Below are 23317 nucleotides of genomic sequence, written 5' to 3' on the forward strand. Positions count from 1 at the left end.
CCAGACTTATATTCTGCCATTTAGTGGAAAATGAAAAATATGTGTCTATACAAACGAAAAAAATGTTTTCAACACACCTAATTATGGTGTCAGTTTCATGTTTTGTTTTTTTCATATATTTTTTCAGACATATTGGCACCGAGTTGTGGAGACCTTCATACTTTTGTTTTGACAGTCCACCGGACGTGTCACTTTGTTGACGGTGTTTGACGCTGGAGTCCTCGGTTACCACAGCAACACAACTAGGCAACGACGCTGTAAGTCACAACTTTGAACGTAAATCGCAACTTTACCCCCATAACTGTATGAACAATTTCTGTACTTAATGTTTTTAGTCACCACAGTTAAAATGCCACCAAAAGCAGCTAAACGGGGCTCCGCTGGAAAGTCCAACACCCGTGGAGCGGGCAAAGAAAACTGGGAGGCTGGACTCATCAAAGCGCCGTTTGAAGAGGTTTGTCGTCTCACTGACAGCTTTCTTTGGTTTAACTGAAATGAAATGTGTTTTGTGACATACTGTGAAACTCCTAGTGAGCACACATGCTAGTTAGCTAACTTTTACATGGTGCCGCAGCATTAGCTACGGTGTTCAATAGGCACAATATACTACTATAAGTAAGATTTAAAATGTAGTCTCAACTTTCAGTCTGCTTGTGGCAAGTTTAGCATCGTGGAATAGGTTACTTTAGTGTAAATACTGCCAAACAGTCTCTATCCGGTATTTATCGGCGTAACTGGCGTTAAATATGAATAAAACGGCCCGCTGTAATTCTTTCAGCTTTTATTTTGAAGGTGAGGCGTTTAAAACTGAAGTACTGCGGCATTTTTTTTTATTTTTGGGGGGTATAATTTGCAAGTTCTCTCAGTTGAAGTCGTGCTGTATACTCTACCTTTAGAGTTTGTTTAATCCACCGAAAATCACTAGGAGCACCTCCAGATTTTTTTCATAAGGGTGGTCTGATAGGGTGGCATACATAAAGCAAAACCAAAAATGAAATTTCTTTTCTATGATCAAATTGTAAAGCTCCTGCCCCCTCTGCTGGAGCGACAGCTGAAACATCGGATGCTTAACTCTGAACAATCAGATCAATGTCAGTTTTAATATTTTATCAGTTTCAGCATCATGTGTAATAATTCATTTTCACAAGCAGTATTTTAATTTCACCTGCAATATGTAATTTTCTTGTACTGTATTTCAATGTAAACTGGTGTATTTCAGTATTCCTCTGCAATATTCAAATTTCGTGTGTGCATTTCAATTTCTTTTGCAATATTTCTCGTTCTCTCACGTGCAATTTTACCGTGTAACCTCACAATTATTGCCAGTTTTGCTTCCTTTTTTTCCTAATCTAGTCTTACTTAGCTTAGTTATATTTCCAGTAATGTATCATACTTTATCTTCTTGCTTTTCTATTATTTTCATGGCATGTAATTTTGTTTCATGAGCAACATCACAAATTTCTTAGGGATTAGGACAGTTTAATGTTATTTCATTTCTTAAAAGTGAATTGAACTGAAATGTACGTCAACGTGAGAGTTAACAAATCAAATATTTTACAGTGAAGCTGGACATCAGAGTTTCAGTGAATTAACCCCCTGGCCTCCCATTGGAGGCACCTCTGAAAACCACCTGTCAATTAACCGCAATGAGAATATATAGAAGCATGATATGGCATTAAGGAACCTGTACCTATTGAGATGTTGATGGATATGCACATATTGCTGTAATATGTTGTATCCTCATTTCTTAATGCCCTTCCCAGGACTCATGGAAGGCCTGTGTGTCTCTAGTGGTTGGGGGAAGTCCCGAGGAGGAGGAGCTGATCCAGGCTCTGACTTTGGCTGTTCAACAATCACAATGCAAACTATTCAGCTTGATAACCTGGGACAGCACCCTTGCAAAGGTATTTGTTTGTTTGATTGAAGTTTGTATTATTAATTGTCTCCTGTAATTGTATAAATGTTGCTAAACAAACTAAAAATTAGTGGAATGTCTCATTTATTATTTATTAATAAGAAATAAAAAGAACTTTGGTCTATTATTAAGTTGTTATCCCTATACCCCACTGTATGTCTATGTATATATAAAAACCTTCCAACATTTTTTTTGAGAAAAAAGTTGAATATTTTCTAAGTCAACAAGAATTAATTGTTTAGTTAACTAATTCATGTTGATGTAAGAGGACAGTACAGAAGGCCTATTTCTTAAATATTATCTCAAGTTAGCAATAATTACTTCTGAAATTGTGAGCTAGTGATAGTGAAAATCTCAATATTTTTATGCTTTCTGCCATGTATTGATCTGTTTGTCAGATTTTATTATTATTGTTTGCATTTTTTGCTTCACTTGTCACTCTATACCAACAAAATGGGCTCTTTTTAAGACTTTATATGCTGGAAGACACATCACATGCAAAATAAACAATCATGGCTCCTTCAGCCTACAGTCTACAGATGACAGTCTAAAAAATGCACATTCAGACTTCTAGAGGGTTTATATGTTGAAAAACCAAAGGAATCAATCCTGCCAACTTGGGCATGGGTTTTATTATTCTCCTTCAGAACTAGTTCTGCGTTTGAACATGTATGACTGAATTACTGCAGTATTTCAGAGTACTTATACACTGTTTGAACAAAGTAATAGTAGTTCTCATGCCTTGTATTTTGTCAAATGGAAATGTTCTCGTTCCAGATTCATGAAGTGGGGAATCCCAAAGCAAAGAAAACTGATGGCACCCCCATGTACTATGAGGTAAGCTTGGATATGTCAGGGGAGTAAAATAATACAATTTAATAAAGTGTGTTTGTGGGCTGTAATCTTTGTGTTATTTTTGTGTATGCATGTGTGCTTGTGTCTTTGGTAGGTTACAGAGCCTGCTAAGGTACTGCTGGATGCAGGAGAGGAGATCCCCTGTGACCTGATGGCAAAAATACTGAAGTTCCAGCTGCTACAGATCAAAAGCAATGATCAGCAGAGGAGGGAAGCTGAGCAGGTAAGTTCCTTTTCATTTATATTAATCTTTGTGTTGATAATTCCTTCATAATATAGTAATATTGTTCATGAATAGCTTAGTTTCCTTCGTTTTTTTTTCATTGAAGGAAGTACTACCCAGTGTAATAATAGTCATGGTTTAATGGAAATCTATCTTAAATTTGAGCCATCACATTGCCTATTTGATTTCTTTGTCTTTTGTTTTTATATGTTTCTACGCCTAAACATTTCACTGTGCAGTTTTCCCAGATGGAAGAGTTTCTCACAAATTCACATAATCAAAAGAATGAATGACTTTACTTGTCCCTCCAAGCAGACATGAACAATCCTGGCCTATTGCACGCCAGCAAGACATCTTTACAAAAGAAGAAAAACATTATCCAGGGAAGAATCCACAGAGATATTCCAAATTAAGAGTTAAATGGCCTTATTGAGCCAAACTGTGCAGAATCCTGCTTTGTTTACAAAACTGCTGACCAATCTGCCTTTTACACTTGACTTCTTGATTATAACACTTGAAGGTGCTCTATGTGGCCATCACTGCACCCACATCACATCAAACACCAACAGCAAAAAAATGCAGCTGTGAAACAGTTTTCACACAACAACAAAGCATGTTGTGATTACTGTAGTTCATCCACATGCTCTGGCAGAGAAAATATTTTGAAGGAATATTCCTTAGGGTTCATTTTCATATAATTTTCTGTCGGTTTGTTTTAAAGGGAAAGGGAAAAGCAGCTCCCTCACGTCAAGAGCCTTCCAAGGAGAAGAAAACCAAGCTCAAACGCAGGGGTGAAGTTGAGCTGCCTGTCTGTATAGGTACAAACTGTTTTAAAACAACTATGATGACAACCTGATGAGTCTAGGTTGGTTTTACTGTGTGTGTGAGAAATACCATCTTGAAATTAGTCTTGTAGGAGGTTTCATGTATGATGCTTTTTTTTTACAATCACACACAGTCAATTTTTGTGGGCAGAAATGTGGAAATTACATCACAAGTAAACCACCTGTTTGAACGCTGTGTGTACAGACCAGTAGTGTATGTTGGACATACATTTACTTACGTGTTTTATGTGTGCGGGTACAGATGATGAGCCAGACTGTGGCCCTCAACACTATGTCCTGGTACTGGGATTCTACCAGCCACACCTGATCAGGCTGCTTGATGCCATGGGTGTACATGTTGCTAATGTCATCAAATTGTGTTCGAAGCACTTCCAAAGTTTTGATGGTCAGCAGGAACAACATAGCTGTGAGGAAAATGAGCAGAGTCTGAGAGCGTCTTCAGTTTCGGGTGCAGGTAAGGAGTCTTTGATGAATAGCATGACTTTGAGGCACAACTCCTTTATAGATGTAAAAAAAGAAATCAAAGCTATAGAATAGGTTTTACATGGATTCAAAATGAGCATGTTTCTTTAATTTTTATGTTTGTTGTATGTTGCTATTTACAATACATCATCTCCTCTGTATGTGCCAGAAGAAAACGTTTGTGGCAGCGCAGAACTGGCTGTGAAGGCCAAGAAGGTGGCTTCATTCTGGTCATGTCTGAGAGCAATTCTGGACAGTGGTCCACCAGATTCCAAGCTTCATGATGTGGTTCAGCTCAGCTACACAGTTCCAGATCTGCTGCTTCCCTTTCACAAACAGGCTGTGGTGAGTAGGCCCGGTCACATATGTGGTTTATAGATCTATTCTTATTATTATCTTTCTTGTACAGAATTTTGCACATTATCACTTTTTGCTGTTCATTTTTTTAAAAGTTCTCAAGCTCTCATTCTGTCTGCATCAACATTTCTGCTTTGCTATCAGTTTCACATTGCCTGTGATCTGATTTTTAGTTTAAATCCTTGTCTGTGTTTTGGTGCACTATGTCCAGCTGGAGTTGGGAAGCCAAATCTTTGGTGGTGTAGCCAAACTCATCTATGCCAGTCTGGACTGGCGAAGGCAGCATCAGCACTACCGGGACAATGTCAAACTCATCCATATGCCCACTGTTCTTGGGTTGGACTCACATCCTGTAAAGGTACACACAGGAGTACAGTGTGCATATGTATCAGTTATTTTACCTCGAGAACGGACCTCAGTTACTGATTTTTGATTAAATTGCTGGTCACTTTCGTAATGAATTTAGTAACTTGGGTGACTGTATATTTCCCACAGCCTGACATGATGTCTCCAAATGTACTTTGTTGTCCAGACAGGAGTCTGACAACTCCAAATGTCTTCAAGAAAATGCTAGTATAGCAGAGAGCACTTTCAGCTCATCAATTGCTTAGTTACAGGTCTGCTATACACCCCAGATGGGACTCGAACCCACAATCCCTGGCTTAGGAGGCCAGTGCCTTATCCATTAGGCCACTGGGGCTGTTGTAGCATTTAGTGAGTCACGATGTCTGAGCCAGTGTTGCTGCCATGATTACCGTTCAAACTACAATATTTTGAAAGATTATTTTATACCAGCTGTTCAAAACCCAAAGCTTTTTAATGTACTTTAACAGTAGAATATGTAAGCCAAAATATTTTGATGTTTTGGAAGCTCATAACACTGACACTAGCACATTTAGCATCTTGGATTTTTAAAAAAAAAAGACTTAAATGATTAGTTGATTATCAGAATAGCGACAGGCTACGCTGGCCGATTACAGCTGTTTTTGTAAACCATTCATGGCCTTCTAATTAAACCTTTCACAATGACTGCAGTGGTAATAACAGTGGAAGCACCTGCTGAATTAATCTAGAGATAGCAGCTCTGTCAGTATTAGTTAGGTGCATGAAATGATTACCAGTTGTGCTCCTTTTCCTCTATTTCTTATAACTCGTCCACTGATTAACTGCCTTGATAAGTGCATAGTTTCACTAAATTAAAATTTGTGTGTTTCTTGTGCTAGGATTTGCCAACTGTTCTTCCCACAACCCCATGCACCAAGAGTGAGACAGTTCAGAAGGAGAGCCGACCAGACCAAGGTTAGCCTTTTCTTTTTATTACTAGTTCTCCCTCTTGTTGGCATAGACTTATTTGCTCTTTGGATTCAAAACTCAGAATGGAGCGACTCCTTAACCTTTCTTCTTTTCTATCCTCCCTTCTTTGTGGACAGAGACCAAGCTGCCTCCTCTCTCTCTGGATGTTGACATGCGTTACTATAACAACCTGCTGGACCTGGTTCCCCCTGAAGCCTGCTCTGTGCCCTTGATCCTGCACTGTATGCTGGAACAGGTATCTATGTATATTGTTAGTGTGGGTTGTGTTTGTGGGAGCTAGAATCTGCAGATAAATGTGTGTGACTTACTACATTTTTCCATGTGGATGCATTTGTGTTTCCAGGTGGTGATTTCCACAGAGCAACCTTTGCACACCGCATCTCATATGGTCGCAGAGACCAAACCTGTCAGTGGTTCTTGGTCAGACCATGAGCAGGTTAGCTACATGCTCCAGACTTTCCTGCCTCTGTTGCACACAGAAGAAGAAAGAAGCCACTTGTTATCTAGCCTTCTAACTACAGTGCAGAATGAAGAAGACAAGAAGGTAGAATGGATATGCTTCAGAACACACATGCCACTAGCATATACTGTGTATAGTGTAGATAAAAAATATTTGGTAGGTGTTACATCATATGCAGCTTTGGTGGTTCAGTGGTAGAATTTTTGCCTGCCATACAGGAGTTCTGGGTTCAATTCCCAGCCAAAGCAGCTTTAACCTTCTCAAGCAGTGCAGTGTGACATTTAGTAGGCAGGACCAGTTGCAAGCACCACAGCCAATCCCTGGAAACTCCTGTGTCACGATAATAAGTCTGTTGCAGCAGTGGGGTGGGCTTAGATGTGACTTATGTGGGGGAGGGTGAAATCACTTCATTCTTTCAGCAGGCAGAACATGTGGGAGGAAATCAGTGTCCTCTTTCGTTTCTTTTTTTTTTTTTTTTTGACTTGAACACATTTTGTTGGTTAACTAAACAAAAATACATGAATTAAAATGACTGAACATAAGACCCTTAATGGAATAATACTGACATTTTCTGTTTTACCCTGCAACTAAGTTATCATACAACCTTAGGAATGCGATCCACCATAAAGAACATATTCTTGAAGTATGATTTGTTTATGTCTTAGTTATTTTAGTTAAGTACCTGATGAAACTTTGTGTCTTTTTTGTGGGGTTTACATTTAATTTAAGTTCTGCATATGGGAAAACATTAGCTACGCACACAAAAAATATAAGTATATGTAAATTCTAACTTCATTTTCTTGGTTTTCAACTGAATTGTGAAGAGAAATCCTGTTGTTTCATTGCACTCTGCCACAGTAACTTCACACACAAGAAAGAACCTGCGCCACAAATACCTAGCAGTGTATGTCCAGCAGATGGTGCTGTAATCAAAGCAGAGAGTGGCTGAGACTGCAACACACAATAAATTGTAGTCGATGCTTATTGCACAATATACAGTACGTATATTAGTGTTACTATTTTGTGGATGTTATAAGTTATTATAAATGCTAGTAAACCAGCCATCACCCTATAGGGAATAGTGATTCTGAAGTATGTCTCTGCATGCAATATCCTTAAATATGGCTTAACGTTCACTTACAGTTGCAACATTTATAACACTTGTAGTATCCTCTGATAGATTTCATTGTATATGTTCCTTTCCTCTAATTAGCTACTTAGTACACATTAGTCTATAGTGTCCTAAATCACGTATTTCCGTATATATTTACATGAGCAAACTTGACTTTAACAGGTTAAAATAAACTGGAATTGTCCCTTTAGACCTCATGCGTTAATAATGTTGAATGAGCTGTTTTTTTGAGAGAACATTGTATGAAAAATGAAAATATTTTAATTTAAATTCTTGTGTTTCAGATGAAGATTTTCAGTCATCATCTACTAAATCAAATCTCTCAGTAACTTTTTTGTCTCAATTTTTTTTACTCCAACTATCACAACTGTCATTAAGCTGCTGATTAGAACTATTATCAACCCTTTACTCAGTGTTTCCTCTTTTTGAATCTGCTGACAAAACCACTTTCAGTTATAGAACAGTCATAATTTGTATTAAATAACTGAAGCCAAGCAATCAACTATCATATCAGAATTGTATTTTCAGTTAGTTTTTTGATTTTTAATGCTTTAATTGTCTTAATTTTGCTCCTCTCTCTCTCCCTCTCTCTCTATATATGTGTGTGTGTGTGTGTGTGTGTGTGTGTGTGTGTGTGTGTGTGTGTGTGTGTGTGTGTGTGTGTGTGTGTGTGTGTGTGTGTGTGGGCTTTAAATACATGAGATAAATAGTAAAATATTAGCTCCCCAACTTATTTATTTAAGTGTATACTAGCACAGATCATTCTTACATGGTTATGCTTCAATGTCACGTTTTTTATTGCATTTTCGGGTAGCTCTCTCTTTTTCAGCCCGTCTATATTTGCATCCCTGATGGTTCATGAGGTGTGTAAATGCAGTATTTATATACTGTAATTCTAATCATCGTTAAGAGCCTCTCTTATGACTCCAGAATTTTCCGTTTTACTCACAGTATGGAATTTGTTAGTTTGTCTCCATGTTTTTTATCTTCTTCTGTTAGAGGCTAGTGGAGAAGTTTGGAGCAAGGAAGACTCAGAAGAAGTCTGAGCAGCCTCTGGTCATCAGACACCATGATGAGAGGGCTCTACGCTTAAGGGACATCAAAGTAAGTAGCTCTTAAAAAATGTTAACAGTGACATGAAATTGACTTTTGTATTGGAGAAATTAAATTTGCATGCAAGACCAAGGAGTTGCCGGTTTGGTTGAGTGATATCTGCCATGTGTTTGTGTACATCATGTGATCCTCTTAGGAGGTTCAGGGTTTCGATCCAGCAAAGGTGGAGTTGTCCATGATGAAGATGACTCCAGTGTGGGAGCTGATTCAGTCGGTAGCTCAGCAGAGGAAAAGCAACTCCTGTTGGATGGCGATCAGGCAACAGCTACAACACTACTGCACAGATGGTCAGAACCTGTCAACTGTTGAGTAGTTTCAACAGCATCAATCTAAATACTTACTAGTCGTGAGATGTTTGTCAGTTTTGGATTTCTTATGAAAAAGCTCTTGATTCATTTACTTCCAATTGACAGTGTGATGTAATGATACCCTGTAGACACTGTGTCGTGGCCGGAGGTGGAGCGTTTGTGTCATCAGAGTGTGTTTGAGACTATGCCACTGACCAGACTGGATCAGCAGGGTGTGTTAGTGAATGCTGCTCGACCACTGGGAACGCTGGAACCAGCACAGCAGCAGACCTCAATAATTCCCTGGGACAACCCAACATCGTATGCAAAACATCAGCTTCATAATCTGCAGAATAAAGGTCTCTAACTCCACTTGTTAATTGATTTATTGTGATTATATGACACAGGTTTACACCCATTAATTTTCCTCTAACTATAAAAACTACTGTGACATTTTTCAACTGTATGTATGACAGTGTTATTATGTAACTGCATCCCTCTATTTATTTCCCCTCTAGGTCCAACATTTCCTACTGAACACCCTGATAACACAGAGGTATTGTTTATATGCTTATGTTGATGTAGCTACGTGAATTTTTTTGTGCATTTTCATGAAAACATAAAAAGCATTTATTTGATTTTTTTTTTGCCAACAATGTTGCATTTTTTTCCCCCAGCATTTCAGTGGAAGAGTGTGCAGTCAGCTGAAATTATCTGACATCCAGAGTTGTAGGCTGAGATCTCTGTTTGACTGGCATTATGCTGAACATCATGATGCCATCATCTTCCCACAGGTGAGTTAAAATATATTGTTAAATATGTTAATTGTGTTATGTAATATACATTAGTGTAATCTTGATATCATATAATTTATGTTAACCCACAGCCATAGATACCAGATTAACTGTATTGCATACTTCTTTACAGTAAAGACTCAGCTTTTTTTGTGAAATTTATCAGTGCATGACTTGATTATAGCACCAGCAACACTAACCTAATATTATACTGTGCAGCAATATAAGAAGTCAAAAGGCATACTTCGCTGTTTTTTATATGCTTCAAGCCAGACATGTTCTTTTCCCCCAAAAAATGATTTTGATATTTTATTTATCTGTTATTTGTAGGTACTTCAGTCAGCCTCAGAGGAATATCGCTGCTTGGATACCTTCAGAGGAAGCCACAAGAGCATCTTGTACATTTTTTGCCACAATCCCATGAGTCCTCAGCGTCAATCAAAAGAGTTCTGGAATGTTGCCCTTCATACTGATGTCAAGTTCAGGTGAGAATTTAAGCTCTAATTTTCAAGTGCTTCCTTGTCACAGAATGAATAGTAATAGTAGTAGCAGTTTTCTGTGTGAGAACTACAATGGATTTCTGTTGTACTGAGTAGGTTGTTCATCATAGTACAACTGGTAAATCATCAACAATACATGAACCCTCTCAGTGATGCCACATAGAAGTACGAAGATGAGTCTAACTCCTAATTAAATAACTAAATAATGTATAAGTTAAACTGTATTTTATTCACAGAAAATATCTTGAACATGTGGCCGATACCATTTCAAACTGGACCACAGAGGAGGAGTTAAAGAGAGAAGCAATGCAAATCAAGAACCACAGCCCTGTTGATCCTCCAAAAGGTACTGCTCCATAGTTGTTATTATAGAGTTCTGGCAGCGTAACTGTATTTATCACTGTGTAAATACATGCTTTGCTTTTGTTTCTCCTACTGTAGAGGAGGAGGAAACTTTGGGACCAGTCATCAGAAAAGACTCCCTTAAAGTTAGTGCCAGCTAACACACGAACACACACATTAATTAGAAGTGGAATTCATAAATCTCTTTCACTTGTGTCCAACTTTGAGTTATCACATCAAATTTAATACCAACAGGTGTGGTAGGATGTCTGTCAGACTCATGCGTCAATCTTCAGATATTTTTTAACAAGGTGGTAGAGACATCACTGATCACTTACAATGAAATACTTGGCCAGTACACCAGTTTGGACCAGTTCCAACTGCCTATTGCCAGTAATTATTTTTTCCCTAAAGTAGAGTTTGGATTTATTTATCTGCAAAAAAAATAGGGCTGATTCAGATTGACCTGATCCAAACTCTCCAAAACATGAGACCTACTTTATAGTCCCCAATACTTTAACTAAATTTTATTTTACTGTGTGTATGATGTTACAGGCCTGGTTGTTAGAGAAGGAGCGGCTAAAGGAACAAGACACAACCAAAAAGTCAAAAGAAGACAATACAGCAAAAGCTAAGCAGCAAAAGGAGAAGCAGGAGGACAAAAAGAAAAGTAAAATTTCATCCGCTGGCAAGAAGAGCCGACCACAGACAGCAGGCAGCTCGGCCAAGACTCCCACCAAGTCCTTTACTGCGAATGCACCACCTGTGGATGAAAACAAAGATCTGCACCAGACAGAGGAACCTTCCAATGTGAGGGCACATACTCAAAAACCATTAACAGCTTATATTTTCATTTGAAAATAAATAGCAGGACACAGATAGCAGTCAATCAATGTTGTTAACTTAGAAATGTGTCTTCATGCATGTGTGTGTGATGTGTAGAGTTTCACAGGCTATAGCATGGACGGAAAGTTGATCCACGTGTCAGGCTGTCTCCAGTATCTTTTCCCATCAGATGGAGGACAAATCACTGTTGAGAATGTCAGCTTTGTTGAAGGTATAGAGACAACTCTGAGGTTGGGAAAGAAAATGTCTGTATGGGATTTTAATGAACAATGAACTTGTTCTCATCTAAGTATATTTGAAAAATAAACATTCAAAAAAACATGCCAGCAATGAGCTTGCCCATCCAATATGAGATCAGTGTGGAAAACTAGATTACAAGTAAATCTGTTCTGAATAGCTAAACAGTTCCCACAGTGTGTGTCTCCCTCCGGCTGCCACGTTTGTTCAAGAAAGAAAGTTACTACAGACGCATTGCATTCCTTTGCTGTGCCCCATTGCTACAAAAATGATACTATGAATCAAGGAAAAATACAGCAAAACTCAGAGATCCCTCGCTTACACATTGTACACATGCATTATGTGATGCTTTACTCCAGGTTCCAGCCACATGGTAGTAGATGTGAAAAAGGATGGACATCACTTCTACACGCACATCAACCAAATTGTTGGTGATCCTGCAAAGCCTCCTCCTCAGCCTCAAGACAAAAAAAATGCAGATCCAAAAGAGGATTGTAAAGGTAAAGAAGCAGGAAAGCTACTAAGCAGCACCCTGACTTAGCTGAGTGCCTCTTTTGTAATTTTAGAATTCTTTTATCCATCCTTGGAAAATAAAAGCTATTTAGTGGATGTCACTGCTGAATGAATCGTGTGTGTGTGTGTGTTTCTGTGCATGTCTGTTTCAGTGTTGGAGCCTGTGGAAATGAAAAGAGTAAAGCAGGGCTCCTTCTCAGCATTGCTTGATAATAGAATCCACCTCTCGTACAGTTTCTACGGCCCCACAGGAGAACACGCAGGTGTTATACAACACATAACATTTTTACCTTCAGTTACTTACATATTTAAATTTTATTGACTTGTAAAAATTTCAGTTTGGAGTAAATAAATTCAACTTGTCTTCACACAAGAGGTAGCATTGAAAATGTTTCTCTTTGGTTATGTTGCAGTGAGTTCCCAGGAAACAAAAGGGGGAATTCCAGAGACCTCTGTTTTTGACCCCATCCCTGCCTCCTCCTCCAACCGTCACTCCAAGGGAACAGACCTGGAGTCACTTACGTCCACATCAGAAACCCCGTCCAGCCAGATCAGACCTCCAGAGTCCAAGGTTTCACATGCACATATACATATGCAAAAATATACATATTCACACACAGAGAATCTTGGAAAAAATATTGTTACCCTCAAATAACAGTATGTACTGTACGTCTAAGGGGTGTGAAGGCCAGCCAGCATTGCCATCAAGTCTTTTCAACAGTCTAAGCATGTCTGTTCCTAATGGCCTAGTGCTGCAATTTCTGCGAGAAGACGCCAAAGGTCAGTGATGGACTTTCTTGGGAATTTGCAATTCATACACACAGCAGGTGATCAAAAAGGGATGCCATTCCCTTTGTAAAGAAAAATGAAGCTGCTATCCCCCATTTACATGTAAGTGTGTGTTGGTTGGTTATGTGGGAGCAAGGAGGGACTCCCATTAGACTGTCCCTTTTGTTAAAAAAATAGCAAATCACACACTGCATACACATTCATAGACAGGTGTGTTTATCATCGCGTGTAATTTTAACAGAACTACATGTGTGCTTTGAAGTGAGAAAAACAATCTACTCACAAAGCTGTAATCATGAAATTCTGTCCTTGGAATATCAGAAAGGCAAGACAGACTCATAAACTGCCACATGGCCTCCTAGACACTAATTGTACACATCTCCTGTGTGCAAATTTACCAACTTACACGTTTACATTTAAATTTAAATAGGGTGCATATCATTCCATAACTCATACATCCCCATTCATGTTTTACACATACTGTATATTTGTTCTGAAATATTGAATACATAGTTTTTGTGGATTTCTTTGTCCAGGAATACCACCGGAAGAGAATGGTATTTTGGTGAGACAGAGTTATCCTCTCTATAGTAGAGGAGAGGTGAGGCATCTTCAGGACATATCTCTCTCCAAAGAACTGTCCCGTATTATCACCAGCCAGGGAACCGTGATCCGTTCCATGAGAGATGGATCTACAGAGGTACATGCAGAGGCTGAGCTCCTACATCAAAGATTTCTACCTAAAAATTTAACAGTATCGCCTCGTAGACACAATATTCATTCTCTCCATCTATGTATTGCAGGTGCTGTTTGCAGATGGTTCAGTCAGTTTCAGCCAAGACTCTGGTCCAGTGTGGGTTTCAGACTCCGAGGTTCAGGATGAAAACTCTCATCAAGAAGCTGAGGACAAGGAGAAAGGTTAGACTGAACTACCACAGAATATAAAACATGGGGCACTTGGCAGGAGGATAATTAAGTATCACTTTCAGTGACACTTTGTCCTCCTGCCTCTGTATGTTTTGTCTGTACAGAACAGAACTCAGAGAAGGAGGCTGAGGCTCAGAGAGGATGTTGGTTAACTACAGCTCCATCAGGAGAGTGCATCTGTACTGTTGGGACCACCCACAAACAAATACCCACCACCTCTCTTCTCAGCTTTAAGGCTACAGACCCTTTCACCCATCAGGTCAGGATTACCGAATAACGTAGCTTATGAAAACTACAGTTATTGTAAAAGTTAAAGGTTGATACCTAAAAGATTCATGCAAAAACATATTTATGTTCTTGGTATGTGACAGTCTGAAAAATGATTCAGTGAAATCACTTTATGCATTTCCTTGCTAAATTGGCATCTGTTGTCGTGTCAGGTGATGCTAACCCGGGAGGATCTGATGGTGTCTGTCCAGAACCCAGATGGCTCTCTAATTGTAGAACATGCAGACGGAACCAGGATCACCAACATCCCGGAGACTGTACATACTTGTGCAAAATTGAGTGAGATTGTACAAATGTGTGATTACAGGGAGTATGCTGGAAGTAGTACTGCTAAGAATGGTAAGCGGAGCATGTTTACTGAGAAGACTGTGACTGAAAACAGTCTGATGAGTGAATGTGAGACTGAGAAGGAGGATATGCCTACCAAAGAGCGGGTGGTGTTGGTGGAGAAGGAGGGCTGCGCCACAGTAGTGATGTACCCAGAGCGTCACACAGCTCACATCTTTTTAGCAGATGGAACTGTCATCACTGGGACCAACCAAGGAGAGTATCAGGTGTGTGCTTTACAGCATTTATCACAATCTTAAAATTATTATTTGACATTTTTTGTGTGTAATAGCATCTTTCAAGTTACATTTTGTTAGAAGAAAAATGGGACATGTCTGTTGGAGGCTCATTCTGCTCATTGTTGGTGTGACCAGCAGATGGCACCATAATCAAACTTAAATCTTAAAAATAGTGACTTTCAGATCTGAATAAGATTGTTCATAAACTTCTGCCTGCTGAATCCTAAATATTAGTAGATATCCAGTTTTAATTGTGTGTGAATTTGTGGCCAAGGTCTTCCCATCTAGTGTTGGGCTGCTACAGATCCAACGTGATGGAAAATGCCTGTACTCCTCTGACCCAGTTGTAACTCCCAGTCCAAAGGGTTGCCCCCCCACCAACCAACCAGGAACTTACACTATGAGTCACACAGACAAGGTGGCCTGTGACCTTACAGAACCTGATGGGAACCACTTCCAGGTCAGTTTCTGTGATACTGAAGAGAATGGGAGATATCTCACTCTCACAGAGAATTTAGATATAAGACTCAGTGTGTCATATTCTCAAAGTCTCAGTGAAGCTGTAAAAACATTATGCTTTAGACACAACATACATCCAATAAAGAGTGTTGTACAATGTACAGTGTTGGAAACAATGACAAACTGTGTTGCAGGTGATGGAAGATGGGCAGATAGCAGTGGTAATCTCCAGTCCTGCTCCGAGCACACTCAAACATGATGAGGAAGAGCTGGAGGAGGAGGAAGACAGAGAAATGGCCAGGCTTCACGAGAAACATAGAGAACATTGTCCTAGGTAGGCTTCCATACATATGTACAATTTATCTAATTTGAAATTAAACTTGGAACCTTTTTTATTTTGTCACAAGAATATGGATAGTTGCAGTAGCTTAAAAACCAACAATATCAACAAGAGAATGACGAATCAGGAGCGTTATACTCCTTTTGTGGAGTGGGTGATTGGCTGCTTAATGTCTGAAAACATATCATGTCTTCCAGGCTATTTCTGGTGCATGAAGATGGTTCAGGCACTGAACTGCTGAGCTCTTGCACTGTAGAGGAACTACTCCATCAGGTACACTCTGACCATACCATAGCACTGCTGAAGGAACCGCTGCCAGATACACAAGGTGCTCTGTTCAATATCTTACAAATCAAGAAACCTAATATTCACAACATACTATTTAAGAGGGGATAATTTGAAAAGAGTTGTTTTATCCTGTTATTTAGCTATATTTGCCTGATGTGTTGCATTAAATAATTCCCTGTTTAATGCTGACTTTACTTGTATCATTCTGTTACCTTTCAAGAGGAATAGGGAAAATGATCTTGTTCTACAGATGATGATGTGAAATTTATAGATGTGTTTGTGTCTTTGGCTGCTCCAGATGAGTTTGGCATCACTATCCTAAAGCCCATCCACCAGAGCGTGTGGTCCCAGTGGCTGCTCGGCAAACAGAACCCTAACATCACCCCTCCCAGCCTCACAAACCGCAGCTGGCATGACTTCCCCTGTGGAAAGAATAGTGGTGTAACGGTCCGTAGTTGATCCGTGATCCATATGAATCCACACACACAGTTCAGCACACATGGGGTCCGCGGGTAATTACAAAGTTTAGTGATCTAGACTAAAATGCAGCATTACTGCCACTGTTGCATTTCTCTATCAAGTCTTGTGCCCTGTCCCACAATTTAACAAAGTGGTCACGATCCACCCCTGGTAGTCTTTACATAATTCTGAAAAACAGACGACAAATAGCATTGAAAACATACTTTCACCTCGGCAAAAAATAATTTCCTAAATCTAGATGCAGATGTTGCAGTGATGTTTGCATGAACATTGGATCCTTAAAAGCAGTTTACACTAACAGTCAGTACCTGTCTTCTTTTTTTAACTTACTTGAGACTCAAAGCCATGATCTGAGAAGGACCATGTGAATTATGATCTGTTGGACCTCTAGCAGAGGTACAGGTATTCCTATACGGACTGTACATGTATGCAGCAGCAATCAGCAAATGCAGAGTCAACACATTGATATTTTCCTACTTTTGTGTTTTTCTCTATTTCAGAAGAAGAGTCCATGTCCTCCTTTTGGTACTGACTTAGGTCGAGGTCTGACTCTTAGAGAGAGTTCTGGTGGTTCTGCTGCACAGCATCAACCTGTCAGGAACTGCCCCAAGGTCCTGGAGATGAGGGAAATACAACAGCACCGACCATTCACCACTCCACTCAAACACACCATAGACTCACGACTCAGGGTAAAACTTATCCATCATTTTTTGTTTCAAAACTGGTAACAATGTGATATTTTACCTTAACTATTTTTGTTGTTGGTTTCACTGGTATGTTATTTTATTTATTTATTTTTTGCTGTGTTGATAGTTTTACTACAATAAGTATATTAAATGATGCAGGAGCACCTTCATGTTGTTGTTAAGAAAATGTTCTGTGAATGATTCTATTTTAATAACTGAAACTGTGTCCTTTGGAGGTGACAAAGGTTGAGCTGAATTTGACTTTGCCTGCAGGAATACATAGAGAGTTTAATGGAAAGAGAACAGCGATCAGAGGAGGTGAAGATTAAAGATCCTCGAAGTGAGGAAGAGAGCGCTCAGGCCAGTGATCTGCTCAGTCGGATTCTGGTAAACACACACTAATATATACAATATATTTCATAACTGGAATATATTTCATAAAAGGACAGTTAGAGTTGACTTTGCTGTGACTGTTGTTGAGTATAAAAGATTGTGTAGAATCTTAATCTCCACTGAAAATTGACTTCTTTCAAAGTAAACTACACATAATATTTAGAGAGTATAATGCACAAGAAAAGTTATTTTAAATGTACTATATAGTCTTTTACAGAGGAAGACAATGCAAGTCAATCCACTGATAAGAGGCTTTCAGGTGGGTAAGAGACTCTGAAACTCATTGTTTCTAAAGCATGTATTAAATACTCAAAACATAAAAGGAATTGCTTCATTTATTGAAGAGAAAATGACAGAGGTACTGTGGGCTTTAAATTAAATATTTCTTTGTTAATTAGGTAATATGTGGGATTTAGTTTTGGTTTATTGTCTTAGGGGTCAGAACACTTTGGGGAATGTGCACCAAGTCTAATTTCCTCTGTGTGTCTTCACAGTGGACGTAGCCAGTCTGTACAGCCAAGGAGTCGGAGCCCCAGCTGGGAAATCAGCTGTTTTGGAAGACACGGCCACAACAGATACTAACAGTTTGGAGGATATAAAACGGTATGTATGACATTTCCGGATATTTAAGTAAGTCTTAAACTGTAATACTCTTATGTTAAACTTTCCTCTCATTTGTAGCACTGGTAATCGAAAAGATTCAAAATGGACTGAAAGACTTGCACAACACAGGTAAACATAATGAATATATATGTCACATTGGTGCGTAATGATTGGAGAAATGGCTTTCTGTTTGGATGTTGCACTTTTCCTTTAAACGGAATTATGTGGAACAAAACTAGAGTATCTGCTGCAACTACTGCAGTGCTACTAACAGAAAGGTGGAAGTTTGATATGGATGAAAGTGGTAAATGATGGTGCTTCCATTGCTAAAGGTGCATTGATTTCACATTGGAAGCCATCCACTTGTCAGTAATTTTCTCTGCTTGCATGTTAGACAAGAAATCAGTGAGGAAAGGAGACATAGAGAGGCTCTGAGGAAGAAGAGCATTGTTCCTTTTTTCCACCCAGAAAACATTTCATTATTTAAGGTATGTGAGTGTGCTGCACAGTATTTTCAGATGTGTCTTATTAAATTTATGTGGCTCAGTTTATTTGAATGCAGACACAGCACTGTTGGCCTGTTTTTCCAGGGTCTGCTAGAGCCCCAAATACCTGACATGAGGAGGCTATCAATGGATCTCCCATCGGTCCCCAAGTCAGACAGTGCTGCCACCTTCCTGAAAGATGCTCCACAAGACAGCAGTAAGTTATTATACTGCCAGTATTTACTAAGGGCTACTAAAATGAAACTCATTTTAAAGGGTGTCCTGTGTGATGGGAATCTGGACACAGACACTGTCACACTTGAACTGAATATTATGTAAAACTAAAATGTATAAAGCAGCTGTAGACATTTATGGTAAATTAAATAGCATGCAAACTGTTTAGTAAATTATATTTGTGTTTTTCACTGCAGCCCCACGACCATTAAACCCAACACCCTCTCAGTCAACAAGGTACTAATGAAATGATATTATGAACATTTTCTTTCTGTTTGATTTTGCACTGAATGTTATTGATATGAAGGACAAAACTATCATCATCTTTCACTTTTTGCGATGTGACAACACTTAACTCATGTTTTACTCTTAGTCATCCAGCAGGAAGTGGCAGGACGCCTGAAAAGAGACCCACCAAGCCCACACCTCAGACTGCTGGTTTGTTCCACCCCTTTTTGTGTTCTTTGATATTAAAATTAATCCCAATGTCATTGTCCTCCACTGTCCCCAATGATGTATCAAGACTTGACCTCATACCACTGTTTTGATTTTAGCAGGAAGCATTAAACAGCAAAATCAATCAGTAGCTCCACCGGATATTGCAGGGACATTTTGAGGACAAAGTCTGACTTATTTAAAGCATCATCAGGAGGGAAAATACTTAATACCTATCCAATTTTTAATAGCACTTAGCAAAGACAAACAGAATGGAGTGTACAAAGACGAACTCAGAACTAAAAATTGCATGTAAATGAATGAACTACCATGTATTTGTGTGTGCTTATGCATTCATGCCCAGGTGAAAGCAGTCTGAGGGATTCATCCAAACAATGTAAATCGGTTCAAGTGGATGTGACTGGAAAGCCCAGGCAGTCTGAAGTCCGACTACCTACCTCCATCCTCAGCTCCAAACCCTACAGCATACCAAATCAGCAGGTACACAAACATACACGGATATTTACAAAAAAATGTAAAATTGTTGCATTTAAAATAATTTATCAATTAAAGGACGTTTGTAGCAGTAACACACTTTGAAACACCTATATGTACTTTGCATGTACATTATTAAGTACGAGAAACATTATGGGGTGAAATAGTATTTACATTTGCTGTAGAACATTGTTCTCCATTCTGTTGATATGTTCCTGTATTTGCAAAAAGTAAGAAGTATCCTAAGTTGACCTGTAGAGGATATTATATGCAGTCGAGGCATTTAAATCCAGTGACTTATGTGCATGCAGATGGGTGACAAATTAGAGAAATACTTGAACCGAGGACCCCTGCAGAGGAGGGGATCTGGCACCTCGCTATACTGTGGGGAGAATTTTGCTGATAGCTCCAGTTGCCTTCCCAAACTTGTTCTGATTTATTGCCTTGATCCCAAAATGAAAGATTTGTATCCTGAAGGGAGGGGTCACTTCTACATCCATAGAGCACAAGGGGTAACTATAAGGTTTAATGAGTTAGGTTGTGTTTAGCCATCATCATCAAAACACCAAATGGGGGAAAATCTTTCAAAAGAATTCTGCTTTAACCCTCCAGTTGAGTCTCACCAACATGCAGAATCAATGCCATAGATAATTGAAGCTATTCTGGCACCACATGGTGGCCCAAAACCATACTAAAACACATGAATGTTGTTGTTTTCCTTTAATGTGTCACTGCTTGTGCATCATCAGCGACAAGATCTTTTTTGTCCTTGATATTCTGTAATCATGTATTGAACAAAAGGTTCATGAAAATCCCTGTATTTTATGTGGACTTCACACTGTATTTCTGTCACTGGATGCATGCCATTGTATTTCACCTACACTGTACACATTACTGTCTGCATCCTATGTTCCAGTTTTTGACAGTAGAAGAACCAGTGAGGAGGAAATGTCGAACAATTTCTCTTGCTAATCCCAGTACCATAGTGAGGGGCTTCCAGCTTCTCCCAGAGAGTGTCGACTTTGGTACACTGCAGGAGGGCACGACTTCAACTATTACTGTGGTGATGAAGAATGTGGGCGTTGACACGTGCAGGTACAGTTCCAGACAATAGATGGATATGAAACGCACAATCAAATTTAGACTTCAGAGCCCAGAAATAATGAAAACAGCTTTTAGTTTAGTAGCAGCCTTACAGCTTGTTTGAAGCGTCTTTTAGTGTGTCAGAAAGAAATGAGGACTGTGGATAGGTGGAGGCACTTTATGGGTCACCTTCAGCTCCAAAGGGAAAGCTTTGACCTGTAACTATTTGTGGTTTATTTCAATCCGTCTCTGCAGGTTCCATGTAAAACAGCCTTCTCCTAATACTGGCCTCCGGGTCATCTACAAACCTGGGCCTGTAAGTTTCCATCTGGATGTATGGTGTAAAAAGTGTTGTAATTAAAAGGTTCTGTTCGTATTTCAATTAGCTTTTTTTCCGGGTTAAGTTTTGTCATTTTTACTGTATAAATGTTGAGATTTTTGAGATATTTATTTTACCATAGAGAATTAGTTTTCATTTCTCCCCTTAGTTGCTAACATGTTGCTTTCCATGTTTTGGTCGTGACAAAAGCGAGATAATGTCATCATCCTTGGAAAATGCAGAATTTCAATTTCCTCCAGGGCTCCAAATACATATACGATGTATTGTCTGTCTAGGTGGCTGCAGGTTTGCAGGTTGAACTGCAGGTTCAGCTGTTTGCCATGTGTGCAGCCCAAACAGGAGAAGTGGAGCCGAAGACGTATATCTCCCAGGATGTTATCATCAACACTGAGAGAGACATCTTCTATCTGCCTGTCACTGCTAATATCCTTTGACACGTAAAGAAATGCTGCATTTGGATGGAACGTTTGCTTTTCTCATTAGAATGAAGAATTCCTGATAATCAGTTCCTTATGCATGAACCATATTTGCTAGGAATTAGAAAGCTTGAATTGTATGTGCTAAGTATACATAGGTTTGTTTCATAATTCAGTGCTGACTTCAAAATTATAAAATGAGTTGTCACAGCACTGATGCATGAGGTAAACTGGCACAGGCTTAATAACTGGTGGTAATGATTTCTTGTGTAATGGGGGGGAAAAATTGTCGTTGTCACCCCAGGTGCAACAAGTCTGTGTAGAGCAAACAAACAGTTGGTCCTTACATCATTTTACCCATCCTTGCTGAGAGATTATATGAGATTTGGCTCAAGGAACACAGCAGTGCACACAAAAAGAAAGGCTCCAGGGTTATCCAGCCTTCCAGTTGGTCAGTTAGTCGTGCACAGATGAACCAAGACCCTCCTGATGAATCCTACTGCAAACATGGGCCTGTGTCTTACTCCCGCAAGTAACCTTAAGTTGTGTAAAGTAACCTGTTTTAGATTCAGTACACTTCTTTTTTTTTTTTTAAATCCAGGACATGTTAATGGCAGTGCCTAGTCATCAGTCAGACTTCAATGTCAATGTCAACTTTATTTATATAGCACATTCACAACTAAAAAAGCCCAAAGTGCTTCACAACAATAAAATACACTAAAAGATGACACATAACTTTAAAATTAGCAAAGTCACATCATTCAAGTCTTCATATCTCTATTTTATTCCTTACAAATGAAATATTTCCTTGGAATCTAATGGTATCCTTGAAATAAAATCTTTTTCAACACTGAAATAACTGTGGCATGTTGATTTACATTCTAAAAAATGGTGTCAATCTGACTGTCAGGGTACCACAAAAAACATGTTAAAACGTGGTGAAACTGCAGCTAATTTAAATACAGTAAAACAGTACAATTTTATGGTCACACACTATTAAAGACTGTGGACATTATATACAGTTTTTATAGGTTTTTTAAATTATTTTACAGTCAACGTGTGTATAAATGCTTTTTTTCCTATGACTTTACTAGATATAATCAGTAATTAAACAATATGGTGAAAATCTGTAAAAGAACAGCTCTATTTTAAAAATCCTGAATATGAATATATTTTTCAAATAAAACCTCTAAAATAATGTTTAAGAATATTTTTGTTTAGGGTTAACATGCAAATTATTTCTTTTATCTATGATTTTACAAGTTCTGTCTGAACTTTAAGAAAATAGGGACCATCTGTCTCTATTGTCTAATACAAACAATTTTTCTTTCAAATAAGGACAAATAGCTGTAAAATAACAATATTTCTGCTGATTTAAATACAATAGAAATATTGTACTTTTACAGAATCAGAACAGTGTAAAAAATACAGATTTTGATGTGGACGTTATTTATCATTTTTGCTTTTTGAAAATCAGTTTTTTCTGTGAACTTACAAATTATTATCTGTAAGCAAATAGGGGGCATTCATTTCAGTAATCAATTATTCAATTAGTGTAAAATAACAATAATTTTGCTGATTTAAATACTGTAGAAAATCATGTAATTTTTTGGTCCAGCATACAAGAATGAATGTTTTCCTGTGATTTATACTAGATAGTATATACAGTTCACCAAAATTGGGAAAATGCGTAAAATAGCTGTAAGTTGTTCCATAAATTACAATTAAAACTGCTCTAAAAACTCATTTTAACAGTGTAGAAGTATTAATAAACCTGTTATTGGTCTTCATACCTCTATTTCACTCCTTAAAAAT

The 23317-nt window shown here is 38.6% G+C and overlaps 1 protein-coding gene and 2 non-coding genes across 3 annotated transcripts; 2 read left to right on the plus strand and 1 right to left on the minus strand.

Moving 5' to 3' along the window:
• The first annotated feature begins 205 nt into the window (after nt 1-205).
• Nucleotides 206-22352, plus strand: spag17 (sperm associated antigen 17). Its single transcript, XM_055006940.1, has 46 exons — nt 206-454; nt 1764-1904; nt 2693-2752; nt 2865-2993; nt 3715-3811; nt 4080-4292; nt 4470-4645; nt 4869-5015; nt 5881-5956; nt 6088-6206; nt 6315-6515; nt 8563-8667; nt 8813-8963; nt 9113-9322; nt 9482-9519; nt 9641-9757; nt 10088-10242; nt 10494-10603; nt 10699-10745; nt 11155-11409; nt 11542-11656; nt 12042-12182; nt 12348-12458; nt 12609-12766; nt 12873-12975; nt 13521-13684; nt 13788-13902; nt 14016-14170; nt 14352-14753; nt 15040-15225; nt 15419-15558; nt 15762-15892; nt 16151-16299; nt 16833-17021; nt 17292-17405; nt 17619-17670; nt 17906-18014; nt 18093-18143; nt 18409-18502; nt 18605-18716; nt 18931-18970; nt 19107-19171; nt 19533-19669; nt 20580-20758; nt 21002-21062; nt 21362-22352. Exons 1-46 carry the CDS (start codon nt 326-328, stop codon nt 21518-21520), a joined length of 6108 nt encoding a protein of 2035 aa, XP_054862915.1. The 5' UTR covers nt 206-325; the 3' UTR covers nt 21521-22352.
• On the minus strand, nt 5285-5357 carry trnar-ccu (transfer RNA arginine (anticodon CCU)). The gene has a single exon. It is a non-coding gene; the product is annotated as a tRNA-Arg (tRNA).
• trnag-gcc (transfer RNA glycine (anticodon GCC)) lies at nt 6609-6679 on the plus strand. Its single transcript has one exon. It is a non-coding gene; the product is annotated as a tRNA-Gly (tRNA).
• Nucleotides 22353-23317: the final 965 nt, after the last annotated feature.

Source organism: Amphiprion ocellaris, chromosome 22 (genome assembly GCF_022539595.1).
Source record: "Amphiprion ocellaris isolate individual 3 ecotype Okinawa chromosome 22, ASM2253959v1, whole genome shotgun sequence".
In the NCBI taxonomy this organism is placed as follows: Eukaryota; Metazoa; Chordata; class Actinopteri; family Pomacentridae; genus Amphiprion; species Amphiprion ocellaris.

Bases quoted from the DNA above. Each gene is read 5' to 3' on its own strand.
- spag17 (XM_055006940.1), top strand. From the start codon at position 326: ATGTTTTTAGTCACCACAGTTAAAATGCCACCAAAAGCAGCTAAACGG. The intron at 9,520-9,640 runs GTATTGTTTATA...TTTTTCCCCCAG, and splicing joins AACACCCTGATAACACAGAG to CATTTCAGTGGAAGAGTGTG. The intron at 16,300-16,832 runs GTCCGTAGTTGA...TCTCTATTTCAG, and splicing joins GAAAGAATAGTGGTGTAACG to AAGAAGAGTCCATGTCCTCC.